This window comes from Ornithorhynchus anatinus, chromosome 6, assembly GCF_004115215.2.
Source record: "Ornithorhynchus anatinus isolate Pmale09 chromosome 6, mOrnAna1.pri.v4, whole genome shotgun sequence".
Classification (NCBI taxonomy): Eukaryota; Metazoa; Chordata; class Mammalia; order Monotremata; family Ornithorhynchidae; genus Ornithorhynchus; species Ornithorhynchus anatinus.
Genome location: NC_041733.1, coordinates 21,247,045 through 21,265,427, shown reverse-complemented (window position 1 = coordinate 21,265,427; position 18,383 = coordinate 21,247,045). Strand labels below are relative to the sequence as shown.

The 18,383-nt window shown below is 53.4% G+C and overlaps 1 protein-coding gene across 2 annotated transcripts; it reads right to left on the bottom strand.

The window, feature by feature from the left end:
- Positions 1–2,208: 2,208 nt before the first annotated feature.
- LOC100078881 lies at positions 2,209–18,368 on the bottom strand. Of its 2 annotated transcripts, none has more exons than XM_039912329.1 (13): positions 18,138–18,368; positions 17,649–17,811; positions 17,115–17,380; positions 13,528–13,673; positions 11,340–12,897; positions 10,501–10,669; positions 9,665–9,924; positions 9,183–9,313; positions 8,358–8,580; positions 7,558–7,693; positions 5,993–6,237; positions 4,224–4,354; positions 2,209–2,749 (listed from the first exon to the last, which is right to left on the bottom strand). In XM_039912329.1, exons 1-13 carry the CDS (start codon positions 18,193–18,195, stop codon positions 2,471–2,473), a joined length of 3,765 nt encoding a protein of 1,254 aa, XP_039768263.1. In that variant the 5' UTR covers positions 18,196–18,368; the 3' UTR covers positions 2,209–2,470. The 2 variants fall into 2 exon arrangements, with proteins under 2 accessions (XP_039768263.1, XP_039768264.1); XM_039912330.1 differs by lacking the exon at positions 2,209–2,749 and adding an exon at positions 2,796–2,971.
- Between the last annotated feature and the right edge of the window lie 15 nt (positions 18,369–18,383).

Sequence of the window (18,383 nt, the reverse complement as noted above, 5' to 3'; positions counted from 1 at the left end):
CTGCTACTCCCAGGAAAGGAAAGTCAGCGGGGAAGCTGGGGATGAGCTGCAAAAAAACCCACTTCTTCCAGGACCCAAGCGGGGCACCCAGGAACGATCCGTCGGCAAGGCTTAGCAGAGTCTCTCGAAATCTGGGGCTAAGGGTCAGTATTTCGGAGAAGCCCGGAGCCAGGTCGATGGAGTGTAGGAGAACGTTGGGAGAGGGGGAGGCCAAGACCGTCCCAGCTAGGGGGTGGTCTTGTCGAACTCTTGCCGACTCCGGTCCTGGAAAATTCCCAGGGCTGAACCCTCCCCACAGCAAGCCGGAAGGGGGATCAACCCGGAAACTCAGGCTAAGGGCCCGTGATGACTGCAGCCTCTTAGCTGGGGCCTAGAAGTCTCCCCAAATACGTCCCCTGCTCCCCACCCCCCGGTCATCTGGACTACACTCTGTTGCTGTAGCCGTCCCTGGGGCTTCTGCTGAGCGGCTGCCACAGCTGTGAAAGTGACCGATCCGTCCGCGTTGGCAGTTCCGCCCCAGGAGGATGGGGTCGGTCCCAGTTCTGTCCCATTTGTGGCTTGGGAAGCGAGGAAGGGGGTGGGGCACCTTGTGGTGGCTGGGGGAAGGGGTGTGGAATGGGGTGGGGATCCTGGGGAGGGACTGGGTTGAAGCCAGGGGAGAAACTGTCCGGGAACCAATTCCTCACCTCTAGACCAAGAATCCAGCTCTCCCGGACCAACAACCCCTCCGCCTCGCTTCCTCTAGTCTCTCTCCACTCCCCTCTGCTTCATCCTCTGAAATTCCCGAAGCTGGTCTGTGCTCAATCTCATTGAACTGTTTCTCTCCCCTCCCTCTGGGATTTTTGTTCTTAAAAGATCCAAATCCAGCCCCACCCAGAGACGTCTTCAAATGTTTCAAAGTCATTCACCACTCCTAACCTCTGGCCCCATAGAGGGATGCTCCGGTTCCCTTCAGGGTAATAATAATAATAATAATAAAAGTGACGATGGCGTTTGTTAAGGGCTTACTATGTGCTGCAAGTGCTTAGAGTACTGTTCTAAGCGCTGAGGTAGATTCAAGGTAATCAGGTTGTCCCACGTGGGGCTCAGTCTTAATCCCCATTTGGCAGATGAGGGAACTGAAGCACAGAGGAGTCAAGTGACTTGTCCAAAGTCGCACAGCTGATCAGTGGCGGAGCTGGGATTAGAACCCATGACCCCTGACTCCCAAGCTCGTGCTCTTTCCACTAAGCCACACTGCTTTTCTAAGCAGTGTAGGATAGGGAACTCACCAAGCACTCCCCACGTCCTGTGGAGCTGAGATCAATTTCCTTGGGATAAAGTGGTCCCAGAGCTGAGACAGAAAGGGCCAGAGACTAGATTGGAAGATTGGAGTGGGGGAGATTGCTTGTTAATCCAAGTACTTATTTTAGCCTTCCTCGGTTGCCCTATCAGCCTCCTTAATGACGTCCCTGCCTCCTATCTCTCCCCACTCCAGTCCATACTTGCTGCCTCTCTACAAAAACATTCATGCCACAGTTTCCCTACTCCTCAAGTACCTCCAGGCATTGCCCTCTGGTCATTCACCTCTGCAACACACAGAAACTCTTTACCATCGGCTTTAAAGCACTTAATCACTTTGGCTCCTCCTACCTCACGTTGCTCCTCTCCTACTACAACTAAGACCAAACGCTTCGCTCCTCTGAAGCCAACCTTCTCACTATACCTCAATTTCATCTATCTCGCTGCCGTCCCCTTGCCCACGTCCTGCCTCTGGCCTGGAATCCCTTCCCTCTTCATAGCCACCAGACAATGACTCCCCTCCTTCAAAGCCTTAATGAAGGCACATCTCCTCCAAGAGGCCTTCCCTGACTAAGCCCCTTTCCTCTACCCTCACTCCCTTCTGCGCCGCCTTAACTTGTTCCCTTTATTCAACCCCTCTCCCAGCCCCACAGCAGATACGTATCTACTTGTAATTTTAGTCATTTATATTAATGTCCCTCTCCCCTGTAAGCTTGTTGTGGGCAGGGAATGTCTGTTACATTGTTATTTAGTATTCTCCCAAGCGCTCAGGACAGTGCTCTGCACACAGAGGCGATGAATAATTATGATTGACTGACTGACTTGAGATCCCCTATGGATGGGAAAGCCTTCTGACTTGGTGAGGATGGGGGGGAAGGATTGAGCTGAGTTGAGAGAAGTGAGTAAGGAGGTAGAAGACAGGTAGGGCTCTAGGGCACTGATTGTTTATTGCGTTGACGGGGAGGGATGTAGGAAGGGGTGCAGGGAGGGACTGCGGGGAGGGAGGTCAAACCGGGAAAGCACAAAAGGTTATTTTCCTCCCCCATCCTTCGCACTGCTGTCCCAGGCTCTCCGGGTGACTCACAGGCCCTCCTCCCGACCAGTTCGACACTACCAGCTCCCCGGGGTACGCTGGTCTTGCCAGTTTGTTGCCTCCGCAGAGGCTCTAGCTGGGTGAGACAGGCAGGCGTCAGGGTGGGAAAAGTAACTGGGGTGGGACGTGGCCCACGACCATCCCTAGCAGCAGGGGCAGAAAGAGCGGGACCCCAGGGACCCAGGAGCCAAAGACTGTGGAGGAAGTGGCTTTAGAGAAGGTAATGGGCCGGCCGGCCTCAGCGGCGGTCAGTTCCATCCAGCGCAAGAATGGAATGATGTTGGTGGAGAAGTAGGACGGTCCCACGAGGCCGGTCTGGGCCCAACTACCATTAGCTGCTCCCAGCCTGCACAGCAAGGCACCGCCTGAACTCACCTGAAATACACGAAACAAGGGTCACCTGTTGTGGGGGGGGGGGCCAGGGAGAGTGTCGCCCGTTGGCCCCAGCCCAGGGAGAGGATCATTTTGACAACCTGAGGCCGGTGACAGGGGAAGTGGGGTTGCCCTGGGTGGACGTCAGCTCCAATTTGAGTCATAGAAAATTGGAGAACACTGGAACGACGGAAAGCGTCAAGCAGATCAGGCCCTGTCTGGATTCTGCAATGAAACAGCAAGGCCCAGTGGATAGAGCACGAGCCTGGGAGTCAGAAGGACCTGGGTTCTAATCCCAGTTCCGCCGCTTGACTGCTGTTTGACCTTAGGCAAGTCATGTCACTTTTCTGGGCCTCAGTTACCTCATCTGTAAGATGGGGATTGAGACTGTGAGCCCATGTAGGAAAGGGACTGTGTCCAACTCAATGTGCTTGGACACCCCCAACCCCAACACTTGGTTCGGGGACTGGAACATAGTAAGTGCTTAAAAATACCATTGTTGTGATTATTATCATTATTAATAATGCAAAAGCAGCAAGGCCTAGTGGATAGAGCACAGGCCCGGAAGTCAGAGGACCCAGATTCTAATTCTGGCTCCGCGCCTCATCTGCTGTGTGACGTTGAGGGAGTCACTTAACTTCTCTGTGCCTCGGTTACCTCATCTGAAAATGAGGATGAAGACTGCGAGCCTCACGTGGGACAGGGATTGTGTCCAACCTGATAAGCTTGTATCTACCCCAGAGCTTCGTGAAATGCCTGGCACACAGTAAGCCTTTAGCGTCGCTCTCAGTGGAAAGAGCCCGGGCTTGGGAGTCAGAGGTCATGGATTCTAATCCCAGCCCTGCCACTTGTCAGCTGAGTGACTGTGGGCAAGTCACTTAACCTCTCTGGGCCTCAGTTCCCTCATCTGTAAAATGGGGATGAAGACTGTGAGCCTCAGGTGGGACAACCTGATTGCCCTGTATTTACCCCAGCGCTTAGAACAGTGCTCTGCATAGAGTAAGCCCTTAACAAATACCAACATTATTATTATTATTAATAATAAATACAATTTTTAAAAAATGGAGGAAAAATCAGAGCAGCTGGGGTCTAACGTGAGCCCTGCAAAGCTGCAGAGTGCCCTCTGGTGGTGGGGGTTGTTTACTGGGCGGCAGGGGGGCGGTACACAATGGGAGTTCAAGTGGTTTGGGTTGGGCCATATCTGAGGGCTCTTCGTGCCTTTTGGGTGTCGTGACTTGATGGATCTCAAACCTAGTGAAAGTTCCTTGCTTTGGCACCTCACCTTGACAATTAGGCCCACCTGATGACAGCCTTAGAACCCCCCCCAAAATTCCCAATCTCCACAGTGGTAGGGAGAGTTACGACGAGGGGAGCCCCGCCTGTGCGCCCGCTTACTTCACTGACCTTAAAAGCCCACACCTGAAGGACGGGACTGATAACCGCTGATGGAACTCCTGCTCCCCTTAAAGCATCTTACCTTCGCCTTGGGGAGGTTTGACCGTTTAGGAACAACACAGAGGACGGTATTGGGTTCCTGGTAGAATTCGGAGCAGGAAGAGTCATTCAGTATCCGCACTTGGAACATCTTGGGGTAGCCCTCGGCCTCTCCTGCCAAAATGAGCATGAGCAAAACGAGCGTGACATTTAAGCTCTTTGGTGGTTCTCGGTTAACGGTCATGCATTGCATGTGATCACATCCCGCAGTAACAGGGAAGCTGTCGACTGAAAACTAAGGCACTGGGTCTTCTTAATCCTGGCCTGAATCACTTTTTTCTCAACCCTGGGTAGGATATTCATTTTCATATTTTCTCTCTCTCTGTTTTCTCCATTAAGATGGATCCTCCAACTCCATCCCGTCAACAAGCCTTCAAGCGCTCTATCAGCTGGTGACACTTTATGCATAGCTCGAAGTCCCTGACTGTGCAAGAGGAGGTAGGGATTTGCCCCATACCAACCCAACTTGACCAGAGCTTCTTTCCCGAACCCATGATGCATTTACATGTGGGGTGGGCACAGAATGACTGTCTCGGCTGAAAGTTTTTTTAATCTTACCTGATTTATACATTAGGCCGCTCGAGGGCATCGTACGTACGCTTTGCTCAGTAAATGTCAATTGATGATTAATGATGACTAAAAGTCTCAAACATCACTAAACCCTCCCTCTGCCTTTCTATTTAAGCTTCACTAGATTCCAGGGCTCAAAACATCAACCGGCAGTTCAGAAACCTCGACTTTCTTCTATCCCTTACCTGAAGGGCAGTGCCATACCCTTATTCTGTAGGTGGGACCACCCTTTGTGTGTAACTCAGCCATCTGGACATCCATTCCCTTGTTCTAACCACCAGACCTGTTCACCAAATCCTAATTAAAGAGGTGGATTCTCCGGCAGGGTTTTCTTCTTAGGCCCTTCCTTTAGAGCCCCATAGATGCATCTTCAAAGCTGCTTATATTTGAGCCAAAGGACAAGGATAAGTCACTGGGTATCAGGGGGTACCAGGGTATCGTGGACAAAGAACGGAGCGAGGGAGATTATTTTAGTGGCAGTCTGCAAGATGTTTTAGAGTTGAAGAAAGCTGGAGGCTGGAAAGCCATCAAGAGGCTTATCGTAACCGGTGAATAAAAGGATTGAGGCCTGAACTAGAGGGTCGGTGGTGGAAACGGAGAGAGGAATGGGCAGGTTTTAGTGAATGTATGGAAAAAGAGAGCATCGGCCTTGGCTACTGATTACATCTGGGGGGTAAAAGACAGAGGCAGACAGAGATTACCTCGTTGTTGCTTATGGTATTTGTTCAGCGCTTACTGTATGAGAAGCACTGTACTGAGGAGTGGGGTGCTGCCTCGATGATCTCCCAAGTTTCAGGGCTTGGGAGATAAGAAGAATTCTGGTACTGGGCCAGAGACTTGCTGGGTGTATGGAAGTCACAGAATTCTGTCTTCAGTTTACTTAATGTGGCGACAAGACCATCCAATTAGAAAGGTCCTAAAGATTTGTCGAGGGCAGGCTGTGGCAGCTTTTGGTTTTGATTATTTCCCCCCATTCAGAAGAGGGTTCCGAGAGCAAAATGTGGCCACAACTCCTCAGGTTTCCCGCTTCCTTCCTTCTCCGGCCTAGGGTCAGTCAGCCCTCAAACCTAGGACTGTCACACAGAAAGGTGCAAGCCCTAGACCCGGACTGGAATGGAATCATTCTTCTAACCACAGGGAACCCGACGGCATCTGGGTCTCCTCCAGACTTGTGCTCCTCACCTGGTCTGAGAAGCCGGGGTCCCGAGAACCAGCACTCATCCCCATCGTTCCTGGTCCACCGGCGCTTTATGGGGGCGAAGGCCTGGCCGGACATGATGGGGCCCCGAAGGAGGACCAGGGCCAGGTTGTTGTTGGGGCTGTTGGAGAAATAATCGTCGTGCAGGAAGATGTTGGCAACTCGGATGGCTCTCAAGGAGGAGCCGTGCTGGTTCAGGCCCAGAAACACAGCCATGTTCTCTGGCTTCCTGCAGAGGCGAGAGGGGACAGGCGTCGTTTGCACGTATGAGAGGGGCTGCCAAGGAGAGGGCGACCAGTTCTTGGCCCATCGGAAAGAGCACGGCTCTGGGAATGGGGAGACCCGGAGTCTAGTCCTGGCAGGGGCTGCAGGGGCTCTGGTGACGGCTATTATGGTGAGAAGTTTCTGACCGAAAACCCGGCTAGGGCCTTCCACGAAGGCAGTCAGGCCCAGGAGGAATCCCGAAAACCAGCTGGCTAATGTGGGTGGCGAAGACCCCAGCAGCTGCCTTCTGGATCACACGCCGTGGCCCGCTATGTTGTCATCATTAATGGGTCTTGCCCAGAAGAATCCTTTGCCTGCAATTTGCAATGTGCTGCCCCACGGCCCACTTAGTCATCTGTTACACCCTGTGCCCCGGTGGGAGCACGACTGCTCGTTGTGGGCAGGGAATGTGTCTGCTAATTGTTATGCTGTCCTCTCCCAAGTGCTTAGTACAGTGCTCTGCACAGAGTAAGTGATCAGTAAATGCGACTGAATGAACGAATGACAAACGGCAAGGAACAGAGAGTGCAAGTAGTGCCGGGTAAACCGCAATCGTTATCCAGCAAGTCCTGCAGGGAAGTGCTCGGGGCTGATGACTAAGGATTGACATCCGCCCCACCATCGTTCTTTAGGGAGACTCCCTCAGCCAGAGGGTAAAGGGGTTTCTTCTACACCGCGGGGGAAGCGCTAAGGAAAGCATAAGGAAGGGGCCGGGCTAGGCTTTTCCAAGATCTTGGAGGATACGGGTCCGCCAGTGGGTCACCATTTTAGGAGCCTTGCTTTTCCCATCAGGGAAATCTTAGCTCAATATTCCAGGCTGTTGAGCTGTCCCTCAGCCCAGTGCATAACCTCCTGGCATGCCCTGAAGGAAACCCAATATAGGTTCAGCCATGTTTGCCTAGGAAATCTGATGGGTTCATTACGGGTGTCTGAGGACAGGGGCTCTTTCTACTCTGGCTGCAGTGATAAAGGATTGTGTTGCCATACTAGCCAACCGGCCAAAGCCCAGGAGGGCCACAGAGGCAAACGGGGCCGTGCTTCCTGGAAAGTCCCCTTCAGGGGCTCCTCCCAAGAGAGGACAGAGGTTCCCTCAGGGCCCAGCCCATGGCAATAAACGCCAGGCCAACGAACAAAGTAAACGGCACCTCTGCAGTGGGCCTAAGCAGTCACGGAAGCAAAAAATCACCTCTTACTGCAACGGTCTCCCTCCAGGGACAGTCCAACTGTCGGAGGGCAAAACCGCCAGGGCTGAGGGAGCACGAAGAGATCAGGCTGCACTACTCACATATTTCTGACACAGTCGGCGGTGGTCAACACCCAGGAGTTATTCAGGAGCGAGCCGCCACAGATCTGGCTGCCACACGTAACGATCAAGGCCTGCCACGGCATGGCAAATCTCACGGAGATTCGGTTCACGAGGGCTGCGGAGAGCAAAAGTGGTAGGCAGGGTGTCAAGCTCCCTGAGCCGCACAACTCAACCCCCCTGCCCTTCTGTTTCCCACTTTCTGCTCAGAAAGGCTTTTGCCAGCTCTGGCTCTTGTCGAGCCCCTGCGATTCTCCCTTCTTGACTCCACCCCTCAAGAATGGAAGATGTTCTGAGAGGGGAGATGTTTATTCCACCAAGTCTTCTCCCTATACACTGGGGGAAATTGGGGATTTGCAGTTCAGAGGTGTTGGTTAAAGCAAGGAGATTGGGAGGTTGACTCCAATGAGTGGACTAGACTGTAAGCTCCTTGTGGGCAGGGAAGAAATACCTGTGCGATACCTGAACAAATACCTGTTCCTGATACCCAAATTTATTAGGGAACAATGTCTGGGAACAATGCCAAAAGTAAAAGGTTGTAAGGGGCTTAGGAGCTTCTAGGGGAGGCAGGCGGACACAAATTCCAAACCTACAATAGGAACAAGAGTTGGAGCGGAGCTACGAGTGAGAAAAACAGAGTAAGCCACAAAATAAATTCAATAAACCCACAGAGACCCTAGCGCTAAGAATGGCTGAAGGAATGACATGCTTCCAGTGATCTCCGTTCGTCTCCCTGCGACTCCCCCATTACTCTAGGCCTCGGCCGTTTCCCCCAGACTCACTCCGTGGGTGCGGCAGGGAGACGAGGAGGGAAGTGTCAGTCTGAGCCCCCCAGGGAGCATGGGGGTCATCCTGAGTGACACTTTCTAGCCACGACAAGTAAGGGGCTATCCGAATGAAGACATACGGCTTCACGCAGTGCTCGTCGAAGTTGCTGAGCACCCCCACCTGCACCCACACTTCTTTCTGCTTCTCTTTGCAGATTAGGGGTGCTCCCAGATCTCCCTGCAAGAAAAAAATGGCCGGGAGGGAAGAAAGCGGGAGAGGGTTAAGTCTTTGATGCCGGCAGAGGGCCGTGCTCGGCCCAGTGTTCCTCCCAAGGCATCCTCTCCCTTCCACGTAACTCTTATTTCAGCCACTCCATCCCGGAGTCTAGCGAAGGACCCACTGCATTCACGGAGCTCCCGAGGGAATGGTTTATGACGGGGAGGGGACAGGGCCGGCTCGCCCACTGGTTTGCTTCAGACAGTGGGTCGGATACAAGCCCCGGCTACAATTTCAGCCGCCGGCCCGAGCCGGCTGCAGGAGTAGTCCACCGCCCCCTGCATGAATGAACCTGCAGCATCAACAGAGTCTGTTAGTAGGGTTCTAAGGGACGGCACAGGCGTGTCCACGCTTTGCCCCGTCCCCTTCCCACCATAAAGCTTTGTGCCCAGTCACAGTGACTGCCCGGCCCTCGTCTGTGGGACTCGAGTTGACCCGAAGGCAACGTGCCTCACCTTGACCCGACAGTCTGGCAGGGGGGCTTCTGGTGCCTCTGGGGGAGTTGACTTCCTACAGGGCAGGGAAGGGGCCCTCCCCGTCCCCCGACTCTCCCGAGCCATCACCTGGCATCTTGCCATGCCAACTTTCTTCGCCTCTATACAGAAGGTGAATTCATTGAGCTTGGGCCAGAACCGAGAGCAGGCGCTGAGACGGAGCATGCTGAGTTGACGTTTCTGGAGTGCTACAGGCCCCCCTGGGAGAAGAGGGCAGATCTTTGAGGATGGGGCGGAGAGGAGGGAGGGGAGAGCCGGTCGGACCTTCCATGCCCACCGAAGGAGAGTCTCCTGGACTCTAGCCAACCAAGTTCCAACCCTTCCTTGTGCTTCGCCGAGGATCCTTTATCGCCGCTCCTCAAGCACTGAGCATTCCCTCCGCCAGAGGAAAGGAGCCAGAACCCTCTAGACTCTAAGCTCGCTGCGGGCAGGGAACGTGTCGGTCGTATTGTTTTGTCGTACTCTCCCAAGCGCTCAGTTGAGTGTTCCGCACACGGTGGGCGCTCAAAAATACAATCGAATGACTGATTGACTCCCTTTCCCGAGCTCACCCCTCAAGAGACTCCAGCCGGGCAGGTAGCAATCCGCGATTTTCAAATGTTCCTCCTGCTTCTCGCTGTCCTCCAGGCAGATGGGGAGGACCAGGGGCTGGAAGTGCAACGGCTGCTGCAAGAGGATGAGGCCTAGGCCGACGGGCCCCTGGGGGCTGTGGTGATGGATTGCATGGTGAATGCTTACCACCTGGGCTTGGACGTGATCCTGGAGATTGACGACACCCACCTGAGCAACAGCGAGAGCCTCGGAGTTCTTTCTAGAGACCGGGGAGAGGGAGAGAAACGAAGGCATTACTGCCTTAACACCATCACACGACGTCCGTATCTCTAATGTCCTGACTTATTTCTGTTAATGTCGGCCTCTCCCTCTAGACCGTGAGCTTGCTGTGGGTAGGGGATGTTTCCGTCCACTGTTGTGCTCTCCCAAGCATTCAGCACAGTGCTTCGCACACACTAAGCGCTCAATAAATACAATTGAACGAATGAGTGGATGAATGCATTAGCACAACTTCTCAAACCAGATCGTGAGCTAGATTCCTTCTGCTCCTTTCAGGGAGTCGCGGTACGATGTAAGCAATAGATTCCACGGGAGGAAAGTGGAAAAGAGAACAGCCTCAGGGAGCCTCTCTTACTTAGTGACTTCCAGTTTCATGTGGGCAGGAAACATGTCTATCAACTCTTTGGTATTGGACTCCCCAACCGCTTAGTACGGTGCTCTGAACATAGGAAGCGCTCAATGAATATCACTGATTGCCTAAGGCACTTCAGGAGGAGAGACAACAGAGGCCATGGAAAAATGAAGCAACCGGGCCCCAGATTGAAGATGGACTTACATTAAACTGGCACATTTGGCCGTGGTCAGAATCCACCACTCGTTCAGGATAGAGCCCGCACAGAAGTGATAAAGGGTGAGCTGGATGGAGGCCATCCAGGGGAACTCGCCCCTATCTGCCTCCGAGCAACCTGAGCAGCGGTGGGTAAAGCCTGGGCGCATTCCACACTCTGCAAAGGGAGCACAAGAGAGTAGGTAAGGCCAGCGGGGGGAGGGAGGGAGGGAGAGGGAGTAGGGAGGCTGGGGGAGGTACGTGGGGGAGGGAGAAGACAGAGAGAGGGCGAGTCTCGTTGAGTCCAGACCGAGGAGAAAAAAGGGCTGGGGCTTTGTTTGGCAGAAACTATCCCCAGTCAGCCTCTCTACCCAGAAATGGGAGCCACTGGCGGGAGAAACGCTCCCACCTTCGCTACCTAGAGAGACGGTTCAATTCAATCATCGTTGCCTTCGTTAGGTACTGGGTGCCCACTATATGCAGAGCGCTTCACTAGGTCCCGAGGAGCTTTCTTCAAAAAAGGAACAGAAAGCGGCCCTTGCCCCCCGAGATGCTTACAGTTGGCAGTAGAACTATGTCATGATTGGTGTGGAAGGTAAAACGGGCTCAATGACCATCCCACTTCCAACCCCCTCCACCCTGACTCAATGGGAACCCTCAGGGAGCTACGCTTACGAGCCATCTCAAGGGCTCATCTCAGCCTCTCCTCCTGTGTAGGATCGGAATCGGAACCCGGGCTCTCCGAAGGACGATTTAGGGCGCCCCTTCCCCACCTCTTCATTGCCTCCCCTCCTCTCCCTCGGTCACTGCCCAGTGAGGGGACTCGGACGGTCCCAGAGGAAACTCACCAAAGGACTTCTTGATGGGCACAGCGGTTTGATAAAGGCTGAAGGCCTTTGTCTTGATCTCCCAGGCCAGGGCTAGCCTGCACTGGGCCAGGGTGGTCCCAGCTTTCTGTTTCACTTGAAGCTGGTATAAGGGGGACAAATCGGACTGGAAGTTTTGACTGAAGGGCGTTGAGAAAGGAGAGTGATGATAGAATGCCGGTCCAACTTCCGAGACCCATGGGAAGTGCACGGGAGACAGGGGTCTGGTTCGAGGGGTGACCAAAACGAGGGGTTTCAGGGAGGAGCCCGGCTCCCTTAGAAAGGAACTGCCATAAGAAATGGCATCTTGAGGAGTTGGCTTCATCACCTGCTGGAGAAGCCTAGGAAAGGAATGGGGCTCGGGAGTGCTAAAAGGTGGGGGAAAGGCAGGCAGGTCACCCAGGGTCCTGGGCTTAGCCGTGGGGAAAGAGGAGGCCACGTGAAAGTAGTCACCAGAGTAGGCTTTAGGCTTAGCCAAACCCCTGGTCCACATATTATACAGGGGACTTTCGGAAGGCAGGAGACGGGAAATAACCCCGGACCTCTCCGTAACGAAGGGGCTGGGAGGGGGCTGGGGGAAAGCCACGTCGGATGTCCCGGGCTCAGTAGGCCATGTTCCGCCAGGGCGGATTGTCCAGGGCAAAATAGGTCTGCTGCTTGGGGCTTGGACGTCTGCATGGAATCCGTAGGAAGCATGCGCAGCGGGCCAGACTTTAGGGAAGTGGTACTGGGGGGTCTTGGCTGTCGAGGCCAGAGGGGTTCCCATCGTTGGAGCCTTGGCAGGAGTCCAGCCGGCCAAGGGCGGTGCGACGATCTGGGTTGCTGAGGGTGGGGAGAGTTCGGCCATTCCAGGGGCACGGGAAGCCAGCGGGGCCAGCCCCAGGGCAGGGATAGAAACCGGGGGTCTAGCCGAAGTCCACGGTTCACCTGACCGTGAGGGAAAGGTCACCGAAGATCTGACTGGCTGCGCGCCAGAGGGAGTCCAAAGTGCAGCCGCCTGACCCGTGGACAGAACCGAGTGTACGACCGTCGAGCCGGTGAAGGGAGACCTGGCTCCTGCTGTCTGCGTGACAAGGGGAGCCCAGTTGGTTACCATGGGCAAACTGTCGCCAGAGGGCAGGTGGCTGGCTGGAAGAAAAGAAAGGCCGCCCCCGGGCCTGAGGAGAGACGAAGCTGGGGCATCAGTAGGCAGAGGGGACGGAGGAGCCGACGGCGTCGGAGGGGAACGTCGGGGAAACCAGGTCACTTGTGAGATGTCCGTGTTTCCATTCCTAAATTGCCAAGGGTGCGTCGGCTGGAACTTGGAGGCTAGTTCTGAGAAGTTGAGAGTGGAGTCTCCGGGGGTGGCCGGCTCCATCAGCGGGTAAGGGCTGCAGTGGAGCGGTGTGGCTGCCTTGACGTGCTGCCTCAGCCAGGAGGAATAGGGAGCGGTCCTGATGGAGAGGGTCGGGCCGTAGCAGCTCCCGGGGCTTGCGTCGACGAGGCCTACGAGCTCCCAGCGGCTCCCGAAGAGGCAGAGGAGTGGGCTGCCCGGCTGCATCTGAAAATGGAGACCGAGAAATCGGGAAAGTTACTGGAACTCTGCAAGGACGCTTGTTTTTTTTCTTGCTGTGCTCTTTGTTAATCACTTACTGTGCAAGAACACCGTTCTACAGCGCTGTGATGGGTACACGTTAAGTAGGTCGCACAAAGTCCCTGTCCCACATGAGGTTCATGGTCTAAGTAGGAGGGAGATCAGGTTTCCCCATTTTAGTCGAGGAAACTGAAGCACAGAGAAGTGAATTGCCCGAGGTCACACAGCAAGCAACTGGCAGAGCAGGGATTAGAACCTTCCGATTCCCCAGCCCTTGCTCTCTCCGCTAGGCCACACTGCCTCGGGGTCAGCTGTCAGTCACCTTGGAGGGACGGGGAGGTGATATTTGCCATGTAATCCCTGGGAGTCGGGTCTGGCCAGGTCGGGGCTGCCGGGGGGTAACCTGGGCTTAGGTTCCTCTGGCTCTTCTCCTCCGTGAAAATCTTGCCCTCTCCCGGGGAACTACTTAAATGAAGCTGCTTCTGCCCACTACGGCCCAGAATCCGAGCTGGGCCTCTTCCCCTCCGACGTCCCCGCCCCGTCAGGGCCTCTTCCCCAGGGGAGGCAGCTGGGTGCCCTTGGGCAGGTCCTGCATACCTGGCAGTCAGACTTATGATGGTCTCTGCTCTTGATGCAGAGGTTTTTGTCCTCCTCCACACGGGCTCCGTATCGGTGGCACGCCGAGGAATGCAGCAGCCTCACGGGGATCATCGTGATCTCCTCACCCGGATGTCGCAGATTATCTGAGGTGCAGAGACAGGGATCACAATCCCTTCCCCCCATTTCCCTCACTAGCAGCTCTGAGGCTAAAAACTCCCTTACCACAGAGAGCGCAACCCATCACAGAGGAGCCTTGCTTCATCCCCAACTCTTTGGCATCCTAAAATGAGATGATTTCCCCACTTCACTTCCTTAACACTGCCTTAGGATCAAAAGCAAAATAATTTACAGAGATTATTCCTTGGAGCCTTTTTTTAATGGTACTTGCTAAGTGCTTACTATGTACCGGGCCCTGTTCTAAGCACTGGGGCAGATACAAAGTAATCAGATTGGACACAGTCCATGTCCCAAATGGAGTTTACAGTCTTAATCCCCACTTTACAGATGAGGTAACTGCGGCACGGAGAAGTGAAGTGACTTGCCCACGGTCACACAGCAGACAAGTGGCGGAGCTGGGATTAGAAGAGTAGGCCGTGATCTTTCCTTCTTTCGGATGCTCTTTTTATCTTGGTCGTCATTCCCCTTCCTCTTGCCCCTCAGTTCTGGCCTCCTACCTCAGATGCAAATGCCCACATATAAACTGTACTTTCCAAATGCTTAGTACAGTGCTCTGCACACAGTAAGCCCTCAGTAAATACGATTGAAGGAATGAATGAATGGACTGGTTCTTTGGTACACAACCCTTCCCGGGTCCTCCACGGTCCAAGCCCAACAGTTAAAAAAGCCAAGCGAGGTCTGGCCTACTCAAACCAACTCATCAATGAATAGTATTTCATTTCAGAGAAGCAGCATGGCTTAGTGGGCAGGGCTTGGGTCTGGGAGTCAAAGGACCTGGGTTCTAATTCTGACTCCGCCACTTCTCTGCTGGGCAAATCACTTTAACTTCTCTGTACCCACAGCTTCCTCACCTGTAAAATGGGGATTAAATCCTACACCCTCCGACGTAGACCGGAAGCCCCACGTGGGACGGAACTGTGTCTAACCTGATTATCTTGAGTCTACCTCAGGGTTTAGTACAGCACTTGCTCGGCACATAGTAAAGCGGTTTAACAAGGACCATAATGATTAGAATTACCTAGTGAACGTGAAGCCTCTACTAATCCCTTGAGAGAGTACAGTAGTCAATCGGGAGTATTTACTGAGTGCCCACTGTGGGGATGGACAGGACTCTACTAAATGCTTGTGAGACCACCACAAAAGTCAGACGTGAACCCTATCCACAGAGGGCTGACAACCGAAGCCTTCTCTCATTCCCTGCCATCAAAGTCTGCAATCTAATGGGGGAAAAGACCAAACTCATTTATAAATAGCCGGAGGAGGAAGAGACTGTAATAGTAAGTGGTTAAACTACATCGAGATGAAATAGCTGAGTAAATGTAAATACACATAGCCCTCCGTTTTATAAAAAACTGTAGATGCCGTGCCTAGACGTAGCTAAGTGTTTCTGGGAAGAGGCGGTGCAGCGGAAATTCACGCTTCAAATTAAAACAGGGTGGAACATTTAGCTTCCTTTCTCTCCTCCCTCGACTTGGTCACTCTGAGGAAGCCAGAGGTCAGCCTCCCAAACCCAACTGGGTTTTGGTCTCGGACTTGGTCCGAGAAACAGCATGGCTCAGTGGAAACAGCCCGAGCTTGGGAGTCAGAGGATGTGGGTTCTAATCCTGGCTCTGCCACCTGTCTGCTGTGTGACCTTGGGCAAGCCGCTTAACTTCTCTGTGCCTCAGTCACCTCATCTGTAAAATGGGGGTGAAGACCGTGAGCCCCAGAAGGAACAACCTGATGACCTTGTATCTACCCCAGTGCTGAGAAAAGTGCGTGGACATAGTAAGAGCTTAACAAATACCATAATTATTACTGTTGCTATTAATCCAAAAGTCCCACGGGACCTAAGCCAGGGAGATTGATTCCCTCCCGGGTAAGGTTTCTGAGTCAGTCTGTCAGTCGGTCAAATTTAATGAGCAGTTACTGTGTGCAGAGCACCGTGCTAAGCGTTTGGGAGAGTACACTATACCAATAAACAGACACATTCCTTGCCCACAAGGAGCTTACAGTCTAGAAGGGGAGACAGACATTAATGTGTCAACTGCCTCTGAGCTTCATGACCTAACGTGGTGTCTGACTCCCACTCCCCACCCCACAGCACTTATGTCTATATGTACATAGCTACAATTATATTTACTTACATTAGTGACTACTTGTTTTGGTATATGTATCTAAAATTCTATTTATATCAATGCCTGTTTACTTGTTTTGATGTCTGTCTCCCCCGTTCTAAACTGTAAGCCCGGTTGGGGCAGGGATTGTTGCTCTTTATTGCTGAATTGTTCTTTTCAAGCATTCTGCACACAGTAAGTGCTCAATAAATACGACTGAATGAATGAATGTTGCAAAAACCCTGGGGTTCAGATCAATCAATTGTATTTACTGAGCACTTGCTGTGGGCAGAGCACTGTGCTAAGTGATTGGGAAAGTACAATGATTGGGAAAGTACAATGCAATGATATAGCAGACACATTTCCTGCCCCAAATGAGTTTACAGTCTGGAGGGGGAGGCAGACATTAATAGAAGTAAATTACTGATACGTACAAAAGTGCTGTGGCGTCAGGAAGGCGGGATGATGAATAAAGGGAGCAAGTCGGGGTGACATAGAGGGAGTGGGAAAAGAGGGAATTAGGGCTTAGACAGGGAAGGCTTCTTGGAGGAGATGTGCCTTCGATAAGGCTTTGAAGGTGGTGAGAAAAATGGTCAGTCAGACATGAAAACGGAGGGCGTTTCGGGCCAGACGCAGGATGTGGGCGAGAGGTTGGCGGTGAGAGAGACGAGATCGAGGTACAGTGAGTGGGTTGGCATTCCAGGCGTGAAGCGTGCCAGCTGGCTTGTAGTAAGAGGGTAGTGAGGTGAGGAAGGAGGGGTCAAGGTGACTGAATGCTTTACAGCCGATGGTGCGGAGTTTGTTTGAATTGGAGGTGGATGGGCATGACTGAATTGGGCTGGAGCACAAGTCTGGAAAGGTTTGGGGGCATCTCTGGCCTCAAATGAGAGCTGGGACCACGCGTCCCGCCACTGTCCTCTCCCTATCATCAGGATGGCTCTCAATAAAGGCCACTGATGAATTGATGCTGGATCACGTCACGTCAAACCAATCCTCATCCGCTGACCTGGCTTTCCAGTTACTCGAAAAAACCCAGACTCCCAGGGGACTGTCCCGCAACCAACCTGCTCTCTCAGAGATCCTTTCGGTGCCTGAATTTTCTTTCCTGAGCGTTTCCCCCTAATCTGACATTTCCCATGAGGTCTAAGCACCTCGGTTGTTCCCTCACCCCTTTGAACTCTTGGCCTCCTTCCAAGTTTCAATTCCAAATAAGACCCGCATGGCTTCCTCAGAATGACCAAGTCAAAGGAGGAGAGAAAGCAAAGATCACCCCCTTTCTTACTTCTTGGTCTCAGCACGCCTGGAGCTTACCTGAAGCTGTTTTCTGGCGCTGGTAGACCTGACACTGCCTTTGCTTGCAATGAAGGCACTTCCTTTGGAGGTTGCCTGGAGTCCTGGAGAGCCACACCTTGTCCCTATGCATTTCTGTGGGCTCCTTCAGGAGGAGTAGTCCTAGGGCAGCTACTGCTGGCCCTTCCCAGGATTGGGGGTTAAAACTGGGGTGCAGGCAGACTTGGCTCCCCTGAAAGCTGCTTCTTGGGCCGGGACCCCCCATAACCTCCAGATGCGGGAACTTCCTGAGAGATGGGAAAGAGAAACATACTCCATAACTCCTCCTGTGTTATGGAGAGCTTCAAAATCCTCTCCCGTCTCCCCTTCCTCTCCAACCCCTCTCCTTTCCTCAGAGATCTCGCCCCACTCCGTTCCCCGCTGAACCAGGGTTATCGACGGGAGGCAGGGGTTCGGTGGACTACGGGGCTAGCAGGGAAAGGGGAGTGGGGAAACCCTAGACCCTATTAGACACCATGCCTTCCAGCTCCCAAGAACCGGTTCAGTCTCACTCACATCTTCAGCAGGCAGCTGGTGGTGGTCAGGATCCACCAGCGGCCAAGGCTGATTCCCTGGCAGGTCCCAGCCACTGTCACCAGCCAAGGAAGCTCACTGGTACCTGCCCCTTTGGACTTTCTCAGGGCAGGCCGGTTCAGCCATTGCTTGTGGACGTTGTAGACTGTAAAGGGTATAGGGAGGAGGCAAACAAAGCATTAACACTTCTCTTATTTCAGTCTTCATTCAACTTTCTGTTGCAGTTCTGACCTGTTTCCCCTTGGCGGTGGGGCGGGGAGAGGTGGTCTTCTGGTTAGGGCCTTTCCCAGCCTTCCGTGGTCCACCTCGCCCACAGCAGCCATTTCCCCTGCTCCCATCGTGGACTCTTCCCGAAATTCTCCCATTCAATCCCCGAAACGTGCTACAGCTATGAGTTCGCAGAGGAAGAGCGAGGAGCCTTTCCCTTCGGTTCCCCCAATTTCCCGTTTTTCCACCCACTCTGTGACTTACAGCCACCGCAACAGAACACCAACCACAGAAGATGGCACAGGCAAAGGAGGGATCTCATCCTTGCTCAGGTGGCAGGCAAGGGAGGGCGCACCAAGTCATCGTAGGATGGTGCGCCGCTCTGGGATAATGGGAGACCTCAGCTCAGCAGAGCGTCTGCGTTCTTACAGGTCTCCAGGAATGTCTGATGTCACTGAGGCAACAGTGAGGTCACTCCCACCTTTGTTCTGAGGGTGTCTCCCAGGACAA